The sequence below is a fragment of the Cervus elaphus genome, chromosome 7, assembly GCF_910594005.1.
Source record: "Cervus elaphus chromosome 7, mCerEla1.1, whole genome shotgun sequence".
NCBI classification, from domain to species: domain Eukaryota; kingdom Metazoa; phylum Chordata; class Mammalia; order Artiodactyla; family Cervidae; genus Cervus; species Cervus elaphus.
The window spans coordinates 24,645,310-24,660,629 of record NC_057821.1 but is presented as its reverse complement, the minus strand read 5'-3'; the positions used below and the strand labels follow the sequence as shown (position 1 = coordinate 24,660,629).

General features: G+C 38.9%; 1 protein-coding gene across 7 annotated transcripts in view; it reads left to right on the top strand.

Annotated features, from left to right (window-relative positions):
• The window catches only part of PKHD1 (PKHD1 ciliary IPT domain containing fibrocystin/polyductin), a 431,302-nt gene that overhangs the window by 270,056 nt on the left and 145,926 nt on the right, over positions 1-15,320 (top strand). For 6 of the 7 annotated variants that reach the window (XM_043907708.1, XM_043907713.1, XM_043907710.1 and 3 more), the window contains one exon: positions 4,939-5,076. The exons of the other annotated variant lie outside the window; for it this stretch is intronic. In XM_043907708.1, coding sequence (XP_043763643.1) covers positions 4,939-5,076 — 138 coding nt within the window. The remainder of the gene's footprint in view (positions 1-4,938; positions 5,077-15,320) is intronic. 7 annotated transcript variants of the gene reach the window in all.

The window sequence follows — 15,320 nt, the reverse complement described above, 5'->3', positions numbered from 1 at the left end:
AAGCTTGTTAATTATGGAAGGTGCAGGAAAATAGCAAGCCTGCAAATAGCCTTGTATGTTCTACTCTGCCCTTGTGGGCCATCACTCTCCCCTTGAGGTCACAGCTTTGTCCAAAGTTGGTGTAGGCTGTGTTCCTGACAACAGCAGGGTTGTAATGGAAACTGTCTTTACCACCCAAGTTATGGGCCTGATACAGTGAATCCCACACAAGCAGTGGGTCTGCCTGCCCCCAGTTGTGCCCCATTTTATTTTCAGGATCTGTGTCCTTTGCTCTTGGTCTTTTTCTACAGGATTTAGATGAGTGTCAGACCCTTGGAATGCTACACAATGGTGACCTTGATTCTCTGACTTTGCCGGGGGGAAAATTGAGTTTAAATCTAGATTGAAATTATATGCGATGCTATGGTAGTCAGGTCATTTCTGATACAGAAGAAGACTTCACCTGCCATTAGAGATATCTGCTTTTTGATTTGGCTCAGGCTTTCTGGTCTTAAGGAAAGCTTGTTTTTTTTGTTTTTTTGTTTTTTTTGTAGTTGCCTTGCTTTTGATACATGGAGAAAGTTGGGTAATTCTTTCTTAGTATTAATTTTCCAGATATTATTTATAAAGGTTTATCCTTCTTGTTGTCAAAATACAACCCTTTCTTTCAGGGGTGAAAAATCCCAAGCAATGTTTGGGAAAAAAATACTAGAATAAAGATGGCGGGATGGTTAATGTTTGATGGATGAACCATTGGAAAGAGGGTATAATTCGGAACCAAGAGGCACTACCCCATGGCTGGTCCTGAGCTCCTTTGGGGGCAAAGCAGTCTTTAATTACATCTGGTACTCATTAATTCTTTTTGGAGTCTCTTTCCAGATCTGTTCCCCCATCAGCCTCCCATTGAGCAACAGAAATTCCAGATGGTTCCCTCCATATGCCAGTGCTCATTCTCTTAAGTAGGATAGATTGGTCACTGACAGAGCAGGATGCAGGAGTATTGGCCAAGTCAAGCCAAGGTGAAAAGCATTGGGCCACAGTTACATTAGAGATGATCCATCATTCATGTTTCTAAATGTGTTGTATGTATAACTGCTTCTGAATGTTTTCTCTGAAACACCTTGAGTAATTTTCTGGAAAGCATGGTACTTCTAGACAATGTGGCATATTGATCCTAATTGTCTACACCTGGAACAGAGTGAGATCCTCTAGAAGCTGTCATTATAGCTGAGAGTCATTTTGGACCTGATCTGCTCTGGAGCCTACTTTAGCATGATTTTTTTTTTTTTTTGTCTGCATGAATTGCAATGCCAACTGTCATGTCTGTTATTGTAATGCAAAGAGAATTAATTGATATAAGTCTTTATGAGTCATAGGTTTATTTCATTTTTGCAGAATTTTGTTGTAATAATCACATGGACAGACTTTCCATTTTGAAGTTTTGAGAATGAAGATGAGGTCAATCTCCATATAATAAAAATATGTTATTTCAAGTATATTACCTTGTATTTATTTATCTGTCTTCATCTGATGAAGGGAAACAAGTCTGACTCATCTTTGAATTCTCACCAATCAGCAAGATGTGGCACATATTGAGGAAAGAAAGGAAGCAAGAAAAAAGTGTGACTAGATGGATCCAGGAAATTTCAAAGTGCAGCTGGCATTGAAAGAAATAAAAATAGTGTTTCTACTCTTGTCTTCATCTTATTCTTTTCTTCTAATGGCTGTTGGATTTTACATGTACGTGTGTGTGTGTGTGTGTGTGTGTGTGTGTGTGTGTTCACCCTTTGGTGTTATTTTTTGAGCACCTACCAAAGTCTGGGTATTGTTCTATGTGCTTAGCAACTCAATGTGACAGTGACAGGTATAGTCTGTGTTCTCATAGAGCTTGTAATAGTTAGGCTAACTGTGCTTTGTGGGCAATTTATTGGTGTATTTGGAAGGTAAGACAATTAGGAAAAATGTCTTCTAAGGGGAAATGTGATAAAGTCCAAAGGGAAAATTTTAAATTCCATGTAATTGTCACATTTTAACTGAAAGGTATATTCAAAAGAAGCCTAATATCATCTTGTGTGTGTGGGTGTGTGTGGGGGTGTGTGTGTGTGTATTTTGTGGTTGAGAGAAAACATTTATTGAAGAAGTTACTTTGTACAATCAGGTTCAATAGTCAAACATTGGTAGAATGGGCCACAGATTGGAAGAGACAAAGGTTATTTGTATCGAACTCTTGTATTTAAATGTGTTTGCTTGAAGTAATTTCTGTCTTGCTTTTGAAGTCACATTAAGTTATGAACTTACAAAATGTATATGAAACCTATAACATTCTCTAGATATTTCACTCTTTTGTTTGAATGTGTGAAAAGGAGCAGATGTGAAATTGAAATACATACATATTTTCATCTGTTTAGTCTGATTATTCATTTTACATCAGTCACCGATAAACTCTGGAAATTTAAGGTGTGTAGGGAACTCAGCAGATCTGAGCAACATTTATGGCACAGCTTTATCTTTGATGTCATAAGAAGCACTAGGGATTTCTTAAAAGGGGTGTTGTCTTCTCCTAAGGAATAAGAGTGGGAGAGAAAGACATAATTATGTTGAGGATCAGCCCAGTGATAGCTCCTTCTTTATAAGCAATAATCATGTAGTTATCATATTTTTTTCTTTAATGCTGTGTGTTATAAGAAGGTCCAGGGTATCACTAGAAAGTGAAAGAGAGAGATTTCCATAGAGGCGTGGTGGATACAATGTGGAGACTTACTAGCAGATCTAAAACTTTATTGCTTCCGATGGATGAGTGTATGGTGCGGATGCTGTTGGATCATCCTCACATCCTGAGAACCAGCGTTCTACTATTTAACTGAGACACGAGGGGAGGGAGGTATGTTCAGGGGAATTTAGGGGTCAGGTCTAGAGATGTCACACTTCAACTCTGCCTACACTTTATTGGCTACCCTGAGTCACATGTCTTCATTTAGTTGCAGAGTAGGGTGGAACAAGTAGACTAACTATGAACCCAGGAATAAAAGGGAAATGGTTGGTTTACAACCCTGCAGTGTCTGCCATAGGAAGGTGTTGTGGTCTTATCCCTTGGACAGAAGGCAGGGACCAGAGGAGACAACTCCTGAGCAGTCAATTTGGGGGGCAGGGCCTTAAGAACAACAGGGTGCATTGTTTTCTGGAATCAGATGTAAGATTATCTTTAGAAATTCCTTAAATATGAAACAGAAACACACTTACAGCCATAGAGAATAGGCATGTGGTTACCACGGGGGAGAGGAGGCAAGGGAGAGAAAGATTGGGAGTTTGGGATTAGCAGATGCAAACTACTATATATATATATATATATATATATATATATAATGGATAAACAACAAGGCCCTATTGTATAATACAAGGAACTATATTCGATATCTTCTAAAAATGTATAATGGAAAAGAATATGAAAAATCACAGATATGTACACCTAACTGAATTACTTTGCTGTATACCAGAATCTAACACAAGACTGTAAATCAACTATATTTCATTAAAATAAATTTCAGAAAATCCCTTCAAAATCTTTGCATGTGTCAGTGATTATGGTATTAAGATGTAAACAGAAACGCTTATTTGATATCTTCAATTTGGGTTGAATTACTATTGAACTTCAGAAAGTAACACTTACTACTTTGGCACACATGAAGCAGTTATTGTTTTAAAAGCAGATTTTTATTCATGTATTACTCTATTGTCACTTTCAAGCAAAAACCAATGTTTCTTTCCCCTGAAGTTATATGGAAACTACTTTTACAAAGGTGAGATGAAGAATAATAGTTTCAAGTTGCCCCATGAACTCTGTGAGTTCATCCAGCTAATGAAAACAATACAAATAATGAATATATTAAGCTTTTACTAAGCATGAAACAGGCACTTGGCTTTCTTGGTGGGACTGGGGGACTGAGATTGTCTTACTAATACTCTTCAGCACTTTATTGATTCATTTAATCTTAACAAACATCCTATGAATGAAGAGATATTTTTATTATCATTTTCATTTTATAGATTAGAAAACTGAGACACTGAGGAGTAAATTGTTGGTCCACGCAGCTAGTCAGTAGCAGCTTATTCACAGCCAGATAGTCTGACTTTAGAGGTCAAGGTCGTAAAATGTGGTTGTCTACCTTTCAAACACAAGAGCCTAGGGAGGGGCAGGGACAAAGGGTGTGGAGCTTATCTGGACATTTGCATTAAAGCAGGCTTGGGGGTAGTGTCAGGGGACATTTGAATTTAAAGAATCCAATATATTGCCATTTCTCAAGGATTCTCTGTTCCTTATCAGTTCCTATTCTGGGAACAAGTGAAACCGCATGCTGTTCCCAGGATTGAGGTCATAGGATGAGACACGTATGAATACCCTTCAGTGACTCTTTTCAGCGTCAGCGACCTTGTATGTATTAGACTATCCATATTGTGGCTATTGATAAAATTTCATCCTGTGTAATAGCTGAGTAATCATCTTACTAAAGATATATAAACCTGCATTTCTGCTAATAAAGCACCCTTGCTCCATCAGAGCTTGGGTCCCTGTGTCTTTCTCTCTCTCTTTCTCTCTCTCTCCCTCTCCCTCCCTCCGGCTCTCTCGCTCACTTTCTTATCATTGACTCTGGACCACCAGGTTCCGGTCCATTAAAGGACCCCAACAGGGCAGGGTTAGAGTCATCAGCAATGCCTTTGGCCATGACCCTTGGTTTGCAATGCAGTGGAAGAATGTATTCATGACACCTCTTTTCCTCTGCCTCTTCATGAAAGCCTAGCCTTTGCAAACACTTTGTTCTTCCACTTTCTGCCCCTGACCTGGCCCAAACAGCAATTCAAGCAATTCCCGAGCTGCCTAGAGAACCCAGTATAAGTCACTGGAGGAGAGGAGGCAATTCTTGTCTTGGTTACATGTCTGAGCATTTTCTTTTCCTTCTGCAGACAGGACTATCCTTGTGGATACTGATCTTCCGCCCCTCAGAGGCCTCTACGTGATGGGGACTCTAGAATTCCCTGTGGACAGAAGCAACGTTCTAAGCATGGCCTGCATGCTCATTGCTGGTGGGGAGCTGAGAGTTGGTGAGTCAAGGGCAACAGGACTGGGAGCAGAGAGAGGCCTTGGGAGAGGATAGTATCTCTAGCAGGTTGCTTAAGGGGGTCTGGGGAATACTGAGGCAAGGAGGAAGTTTACTAGCCAAAGTTCTCCCCAGCCAGCTTTGGACACAGACAGAGGTGACATTTGTTGGTCACTCCTGTCCACCCACTGTATGCAGTCATCTGGCCCCAGGGTCCTCACGCTCATTGCAGGGCTCTTTCTGCCTCCACCAGGCCATACATCAATTCTCCATTTAGTTCTCTGAGTGAGAATTTACCCATGGCTTACTCTTCCAGAAGATCTTATTGGATGGATTGGTTAGCCCTTGATCAACCAAGCCAGAAGAGAATTTCAGTTGCTGTTGTAGTGCACATCCTTCAGAGAACAGACCTGGGAGCCAAGCCGATGTGTTCATCCTGGGACAGTAGAGAGAGACCTGGGGAGACGGCAAGCAACTCACCTGTCTCCCACTGCCCCACAAACCCATGAACTCCTCTGCCTAGTTATGTTTTATGACTCCCTAGGAAGCTGATGGAAGGGCCAGAGATGCAGTGGAGCTAGGAGATGAGGGTCCTCCCCCTGGGAATTGAGGGATGGTGCAGGAGAAGTGGATCTGGGATGATGAGTTAACCAGGTCTGATACATTGAGAGTGTGAAAATGTTAGGCACTCAGTCGTGTCTGACTCTTTGCGACCCCATGAACTGTAGCCCACCAGGCTCCTCTGTCCATGGATTCTCCAGGCAAGAATACTGGAGTGGGTAGCCAACTTAAAAACATGAGTTGTCTATTTTATATATAGTATAATATAGTAGTATGTATATATCAGTCCCAATCTCCCAATTTATTCCTGTATCTAATCACCTGGCAACCATGTCTATTTTCTATATCCATGACTCCTGTTTTGTAAATCAGTTCATTTGTGCTTTTTTTTTTTTTAAGATTTCACATCTAAGGGTGGACATATGCACATTACTATGTATAAAATAGTAACTAATACGAATCTGCTGTGTAGCACAGAGAATTCAATGCAATACTTTGTAATGGCCCAGGTGAGAAAAGAATCTAAAAGAAGGAGTTCGTTATTTGAATGAGAGATAGAGGCAGATGCATGGAGTTGGTTGTCAGAGAGCAGCATTAAGTTGTGTGTGACTGGGACACACTCAGTACCGGGAAGGACCTCTGGGAACACCCAGATTTCACTCTCTGTCTCTCTCGTCTCCTGCTCCTGCTACAGTTTAGTCAAACCCAGCCTGAACTCCGAGTCAAGGAGGGCTCACTGATGTCCTGTGTGTGGGTTAGCTGCATCCCAGGGCAGTGAGCTGAGGAGGGCAGTGTTTGGGAGTGAGGTTTGAATGCTCTCCATCACATTCACTGGTGGAGAATGGTTCTTCTGTTAAAGCAGCCAAAGATTCAGCTTTATCCAGCTTCGTTATGCCAACTGCATTGTCACCTCTAATTCCTACTCTTTCTACATGTACTACCTCAAACACAGATCTCTGTGGTATACACTTGCATAAGAATTGTTTTGTTTTCACCTGGACTTTAAGGAGACGCAAGCACAAGATTTTTTACTCATCTCTATTTCAATCCATCTTTCCACAGTGAGGAAATTCTTTTGGCTCCTGATCTTTTCCTCCCAGATTGATGTCACTTGCTCATTGGTTTAATATTCTGTATCCTCATCCAGTTAACTGATTGAAATATTAAATAAAACTGAGCCTTGTTCCCGTTACTGGAAAACTTATTTTAGGTTGACATCCTCTGTTGCTAAGAGAGGTCTTTTTTCATAAGATTTTTTAGGTTTCTGAAGTCCCTTATTACTGTAATTCAAACTTGCTGCCTGGAAATTTGTACCTTAGAAAAGAAAGAATGCAGTGGCACTTTCCAGTTTTGACTTATACATTTCAAATCCTATTTTTAATTTTGTCCACTCCCAACTACACTTTCATCTGTTGCTAGACAATGGCATGTTCATTTTCTCTCTGCTTGTCCATGTGTTCCAGGCCTAAAGGTTGATTATCCAAAAAGAACCCATCTGCCCAATCCTGTGTGCATGATGCCTGAAGGGAGACTTTCAACCCATCTGTCCCATTCTACCACACCCTAAAGAAATCCCAACATGAAATAGATAATAAGACTAGTTAGCAAAGAAACCTAATAGATGTGGGCATTGGCACAGAGCACTGCCAGAGACTGTGTACTATCTGATGCCATTTGATCCAAGTCCCAGCACCATGGAATTATATTCCTTGGTGGTCCTGCTTTTAAGGCAACTGGTGCTGGCAGAAGGTACCAATTGACTTTTAGTAGGGTGGAATCATAATCTTAGCATTAGACGGAAAGTTTAAGATCAAAGCTCCGCTTCGAGGGCTACAGCTGCATCACAAATGCCAAACTCAATTTCATTCTCTGTTCAGTGTTTGTCTCATTAGTCTGATAAAACACTTAAGATAAGCTGAAAGTATTTCACTTGTTTGTCCATCCTATCATTCATCATGATTTTTGCTCACTGTCTACCACGTGCCAAGTTCCACGAGAGAGGTTGGATGTGCAGACATAGAAGTCATGAACCTGGCTTTCAAGAGCTGTGTCAATAAAGCAGCAGAGACAAACAAACAAAATCATAACTGAAAGTGTCACCTCTTCCAACGTGGAGAGGGATTAAAGATAAAAGAAGAGATCTGAAAAGACACATATTTGTGGACAAGCGTTATACCTTCAGGAAATTGCAGAAAACGGGTATGTCTGGCTTGTAGGATTTATAAAACGGTGGTAGCTGATGAAGCTTCTTGGCCTTATGCATTATGTTAAGGAGTTCGGGTTTTCTCATGAAGACAGTGCCCTGTCACTGGATATTTTATGCAGGGAAGTGACATTATTAGATCCAGTCTTAGAGCCATCACTTTTGGCAATGCAGGGGATGTACTGGAAGGGGCACAGTGAAAAGTGAGAAGGCTATAAGGTGTTTCAGAAAAGAAACTGTAAAAGACTGAGTGAAGACACTGGAGCTAAAGAGGAAGAGTGAATTAGGGAAGTACTGAGGAGGTAAAAAATTCCTAGAATCGAGTGGCAATTTTGATGTGAGGTGAGGAGATGATACTTCCTAGGTTTCAGGTTGGGAGATCTGGGTCCATGGCAAGGCTAGGACAAAACCTCCCTCCCACTACTTTTTAATTGAGTGTGTGTGCCAAGTCATTTCAATCATGTCCAACTCTTCGTGACCCTATGAATTGTGGACAACCAGGCTCCTCTATCCATGGGATTTTCCAGGCCAGAATACTTGTGTGGGTTGCTGTGCCCTCCTCCAAGGGATCTTCCTGACCCAGGGATAGAGCCTGTGTCTCTTATGCCAATGTCTCCTGCATTGGCAGGTGGGTTCTTTACCACTGGTGCCACCTGAGAAGCCCTTTTAGTTGAGTGACTCTGGCAAGTTACATGAGCTATTTCTGCCTCAGTTTTCTTACCTCTAAAATGGGAACAATAATAATCATGCTTATTTTATCGATTTTTTAGGAACTGAGTAAATCAATGGGGTCACAAAGAGTTAGACATGGCTTAGCGACTGAACAACAACAGCAGCAATAGTTGTTTATTAAAGGCTTCTTTGGTGGAAGTGCTTGAACAGTGTCAGGCACCTAATAAACCTTTAGACACAAATGTCAGGTTTAGGTTTCAGTGGGATGTGTAAGTGGTAATATATAGAGGGCAAATAGATTACTGAGAAAGCACAAAAGAGAGGATTGTGCTAAATATATATATTTGAGGGCCACCAGCCAAAAATATGAAATCAAAGCTGTGAGATAGAGAAGGCTTTTAAGGGTAATGGAGGAAGCTGGGATCAGGAAAGAGAAAGGAAAATAAACAGCTATAAATATAGATGGACAGTGACAAGAAAATGATGTCTTGAAACAAAAGGAGAGATTTGCAAGAAAGAGGGAGTGGTTAGTAGTGTGAGATACAGCAGAAAGAATAAAATCAGGAAAGTAAATTGACCATCTTATTCTGGCTTTTAACTTTTTCATTTTTGTTGTTTAGTCACTCAGTTGTGTCTGACTCTTTTGCAACCCCACAGACTGTAGCTTGCCAGGCTCCATGGGATTTCCCAGGCAAGAAAACTGCAGTGCATTGCCATTTCCTTCTCCAGGGGATCTGCATAACCTAGGGATTGAATCTGCATCTCCTGCATTGGCAGTCGGATTCTTTATCTGCCACCAGGGAAGCCCTTTATTTTTTTTTACAATGGCTGTCAAATATACTTTTGACACAAACTGTTACTTTGCATGTTGAACAAAGAAAAAAATTTCCTAAAGGACAGTAACTTCTAATAAGTTTAATGCCACTTATCTATTCTTTAACAACTTCATGTTTTGGCTTAAAATATAGTCTTAAGTACAATTAAATAGATTCAATCTCATATTTGAAAATGAACAGTTGTCTCTATTGAGTGATGTCATCAAACTTTTACATGCTTTCATGAGTGGCAAGCTTTCTATTGGACGATGAAATGGAATGAATCAGTAGGTTTAAGGAGAAAGTAGACTTACCCCTGTCTCCATCCCCTTCCTCCTGTCTTCCCTCACTTTCTCTTTCACTGAATGCCCATTCAGTGACAAGCATTCTTCCTCTGACTTGAGTATTCAGCAGTGAGCCAGACAGATACGATTCCTCCTTGTATTCTTTTGTTGGGGGAGATAGACAATAAAATAGTAAAATAAAAGGAAACATAATTTTAGATGGCAATACACGCTCTGAAGGAAACCAAATAGAGAAGTGAACTGAAGAGAGGTGTTGGCACCGAGATTAGGTAATCAGTGAACAACATTCTGAAGAGTCAGTGTGACTTGAGACCATAGAGACAGCAAAGAGCTAGACTTGCAAAGATTTGAACAAAAAAGTTTCAGACAGAAGGAAGACCTGGTGCAGAAGTCCTGCGGCAGAGCTTAGCCTTGGCTTTACATCGTTGTCAGGCAGAACAGCAGTCACTAGCTGGAGACTGGTGAAGAGTAGGCGTGAGTTTCATGGTGTGGGCTGGATTTTGAGCTATGCTGTGTTGTTTTTTAAAGCAATAAAGAACACAAGTAAGTCCAAAATCTGCAGAAAATTGCTTTTTTTTTCATTGTATTATCCATTTATTTATTTTTTCTAACAGTAACAGACATACAGTCAACAATGAGGCCAATGAGTGAGTGTGTAAATCAGTTCTTACAATGTTTATATATTTATAGTGAAGTATTTGTGTGAATAGATTTTTTTTGCTGTGAATGTTTTCCTGTATTTATTTTTAAACCAGGCTCTTTTTTTTTTCATATAGCAAATTCCCATTGGCTGTCTATTTTACATACGGTATTGTAAATTTCCATGTTACGCTCTCCATACATCTCATCCCCTCCCCAAAATAGCTACTTTTTGATAATCTCATGCATATGACTTTAATAAGACAGAAATTAGTTTGGGACCTTCATGAATGTGGGAATTCTAGAGATCTGGATTATAAATCTAGTTTAGCAACTTGTTACACAATTTCTGGAAAATTCCCCAATAGTGGATTTATAACTATGATATCTTAGACCTCAGAGATTGTGTGAATCATCTGTATCAGCTTGTAGATAATGGAACTGAGACCCACAGAGATTATTGATTGGTTCCAAGGTCTCATAGTTGGTAAAGAGCAGGACCAGAATTAGAGGTTATTTTAGTCCTTCAAATCTTTGCCCTTCAAGCCTTTGCCCAAGGATTACCTTTACTATGAACATTTTCTGTCTCCATTCAGTAGGTTTTAGTGTATATTTTCTTCTGGTTCATTCTATCATTCATATCACCACTATTGCATTCATTTTTATGTTATGAAATGGTATGATCTCATGAATGTCTTCTCTGTATTAGATGATAGACTTCTTTACAATATTTTTGTAACCCTCGTATCTAGGACATAGTACACTTCTGATAATGTGCCATATGACTGACCAGTGTATATATAAATGAGTGAACACATCTAAGTCTGTCTTTCAACTTAATACCTTTTTCTTGCAATACATCCAGTCTCCTGACACTTAAATTTCAACATCTGTGAGGAAAGACTTGTAGTGTTAATGTATAAGCGACTATGTTTCCCCACCCCCATATGGGAGAAATAAATGGGGGTAAAAACACATTGAAAAAACTGGTGATCTTGTACAAATCTAAAGTATTTTCAATCTTACTCTGTCTAGGAGAGACTTATAAAAATGCCTGACTCAAAGCCTGTTCAATAAACATTGGTTTGTTGAGTGTTTTAAATGTTTGTATTTCTTTGCCCAGGAATAGCTGTTTGTACTCATCCTTTTCATCGTGTCCTTTTTTAGATGAGAGATCATTTCCATGCTTTAATTTGTGTACTTTGTTATCTTAGATATCAGTGATGTTAACATATTATTGATCCAAATGTGCAACTCAATGGAAAGTGTTTTAATCTTATGCATACTTTTAAAATTGCAAATGGAAAATTCTCTCGTGATAGTTTGTAGGAGAATTTCAGAGAGGGATAATCAGTAACAATATATGTGTGTCTTTAAAACTTAACAGAAATCTCCTTGATCCCTAAGTAAACAACACATGCCCCACATTTCAGTGTCCCTGAGGACTCTGCAGAACACTGTGCCTGGCCTGTCAGAGCCAGGTCACATGATGCACTGCCTAGTCACTCAGTAATTATGGTAGGAACTGGGTTTTTAGCCTAAAAGTTGTCACATATTGTTTTGCAGAACCCATGATGGGTATTTGTCAGCCCTGTCTCACATTTGTAGCCAGGAGCCTAAGGTCATCATTAGCACATGACTTTGATTGTCAGGAAATGAAGTACTACGTGTATGGAAGTTTCATTGCTTCCGTGATTGGGACTTTCTCAATCCTAAAGAAGAAGAAAAATCCATACACAGTTTATTGCCTTCCAAACTGACAGTTCTGTAAGGCTCATTGGATGATTAAGTAATAAGAAGGAGACAAACCAGAGAAAAGTGTAGATTAAAACATATCCTCCAGCTTAAAGCCACAATACCCAGTAGTCAGACTTCTTGTGTTGCCAGAGAGAATCTTGTGGTGATGTTTGTTTAAAAATAATATGTTAAAGAAAAAACCCAAACCAAACAAAAATATATTCTTTCAAGTTTATGATTAAAAATATAACAAATTAACTACACATTTCATATGTAAATTTAAGGGTACATAGATATCTGTAAAATAGTTTGTAACTTAGCTAATATAGATCATCAGCCAACAAATAATTTTTTGTCTACACTGATCATTCTCTAATCAAACTACTGGTTAATAAAAAGGTGAAATCAAAAGAATGTGGCTTATAAATATTGTACTTATTTAACTACAAGGGCAAAAGCATAAAAGCTCTGTTCTTTATAGGTTCAGCAAGCACTAACCTCCATTTCTGTGAGTTCCTAAGAAGATTGGTAGCCAACAGTTAAATAACACATATTTCAATATCAGATCAAGCATAGAAGTATCTGTCTATTTTCAGGTGGATATTAGTTCTCTGACAAACATCACATCTTTCTTAAATATATAGGTTTTTAAGCAAAATCTATCTTGGGTTTGTCTCTACTAGACAGACTTAACAGTAACCATTTTGGTAAATAAACCTTAAACATATGCATTTTTTGTACGTCAGTTATACCTCATTGAAGCTTTAAAAAATTTAATAGTTTAGAGAAGCAGAAAAACAAGTGTAATTTTGACCAATTTTCCTTCTTTTGATGAATAAGTACTTATTGACGAGTATCCTCGAAATATAATCATTCACTGTGTTTAGAATATGACGTGTACAAAATATGACACATGTTCAGAAAAGTTCATAAAATAAATAGCGCATAGTTCAACTGAACAGGAGTCCATGCTAGTGGGAATGTAGTGGGATCTCATGATTGTTTTAATTTGCATATCTCTAATGTGATTTGAGCACTTTTGAAATTTCTCTTGTCTATTTTGTATCTTTTTTTTTTGAAGTAGCTATTCTCTTGCTCCTTTTTAAATGATGAATTATCTTTTTTGTATTGATTTGTTAAAGTTATTTATATATTTTGGAAAGTACCTTTTGTTAGTTCTGTGTGTTGCAAATACCACTACATACTCTGTGGCTTGCTTTTTCAGTCTTCTAATGGTGTTTCTAGATAATTGGAAAACCTTTATTTTAATATAGTTCATTTTATAGATCTTTCCCTAGATGAACTGTACATTTTGACTGAAATATGGTAGGCAAGCATATGCTGTATGGTTTTAATCCTTTTAAATTTGCTAAATTTGCTTTAGGGTCATCATATGATCCATATTTGTGAATGTTTTATGCAAGCTTGAAAAGAATATATTTTCTTTATGAGTCTATTTCCCATCTACACCTATTATTTGTTAATTGTATTAGTCAAAACTGTTACATCCTTATTATTTTCTTGTTCATTTTATGAACAGTTGTGTTTAATTTGACACTGTTATTTTAGGTATGTCTACTTTTCCTTATAATTCTTTTAATTTTTGCTTTAGTTACTCTGAAGCTATGATGCTAGGCACATACATACTTAGTATTCTTATGGGTGAAATGAGTCTTTTTTACTGTGGAGTATCTGATTGTTTTCTGCAAGAGGATTGGTTAAAATTACCTACTTCACTCTTTGAGGGACAAACGATAAGTGAACTCTGCTAGAAAGACACGGCCCTTTCTCTCTGGGAGTGTACTGTAAAGAGGAGGAAGCCTAGTAGAAGGCAAGGCACTTAGAGTACAATTTTGAAGCATTGAGGGAAAATGTGGTGTGTGTGGTAGCCTACAGAAGGCCCCTTAACACAGATGTAGTTGACAGGAAGGGTCCTAGAGAAGGTTGCCTCTGAGCTTGGCTTGGTCTTGTTTGGGGACTTGGTTAAGGTGACTCAGTTCTTGAGGGTGGCAAGGAAACTGACAGGCAGGGGGAAGGGAGTAGTTCTAAAAGCATAAATTTGTTTCCAATCATTTGCTATTTTAAAGCATTTTCCAATGTTTGCAATTATAAATAGATAACACTGCAGAGGAGAACTTTGGGCATTAACCTTTGCCTGTGTTCCATACTATTTCTTTAGGGCAAGTTCATCAAAGGAGACTTACTGCAGCAGGGGTAAAAAAAAAAAAGCAAACTTCTTTTTATGCACAGAAGGGGGCATCTAGTTCACGGTCATAGGAGGCTTTTAGAAATAAACTACAGTGAAGCCAAGTTTTGAGGGGTGATTAGGAACAGGACGGATGAAGGTAGGCATATAAAAGCCTGGGGAATCTCACGGACACACAGGAGGGTAGAGAGAGCAGTAAGTAAGTAATTCAGTGTATGCTGGCTTAGTCACCAGGTAAGGAGAGTTGTGCTCAAAGTGTGGACTTTAAGTGTAAACAAGGTTTATGTTTGATTCTACCTAAGAGTTAATGAAATCATATAAGGCCCTTTTCCCTTTTTCTTACCTTTGAAGTTCACGGAATTCATTTGTACCATATTCCTCAAATCATTATAACAGTTATCTTTTATATACCAGAACTTACTTTCCTTCCATCTCCCCAGGTGATTTTAGCATCTGGAATATATTCTGTTTCCCCTCCATTGCCCACCATCATCCTAAATTGTGACAACTTCTCTTTATTTCTTTCCTATTCATCTGTGGCCACGTGATCCCTGATAGGACTTTTCAGTCTAAGCCCAGCTCCCCCACTTCTTAGCTGTGTCATTTCTTAAATGCTCCTTAACCTCTCTTTGTCGCCATCTCCTCATGAGAACCTAGTGATACCCATCACAGGGTTGTGAGAATTCAGTGAAATCATGTATGCAAAAACACCTGGCTAGTCTCTGCAGCATAACAGCAATTTCCCCTCCATTGTCAGTACCCGCATCCATCAAGGCTGAAAATGCCTTTTGTTACAGTTTAGAGCATCTCTAAGCAGCTTTAGAAAGGAAAATCAGAGAATTGCATGATTCCTAGAGCCTTCTCTTAGCTGTGGTTCCCCTCATTTAGGGACAAAGCCCAGACTGGTGAGGGCACCTCACCTTTCTTTCTTGCTGGATTTGAACATACAATGAGGAGTTTGAACTTTAAGGCTTTTCATTGACTAGTTTCTACACATTTGAGAGACACTGTGTTTTCATGGTAACATAGCATGTCTTTCCTTCTCTTAGGTCACTCTTGCCTTCTTTCTGCTTGGTCCCTATTCTCCATCTTTCCCTTCCCCCACATCAC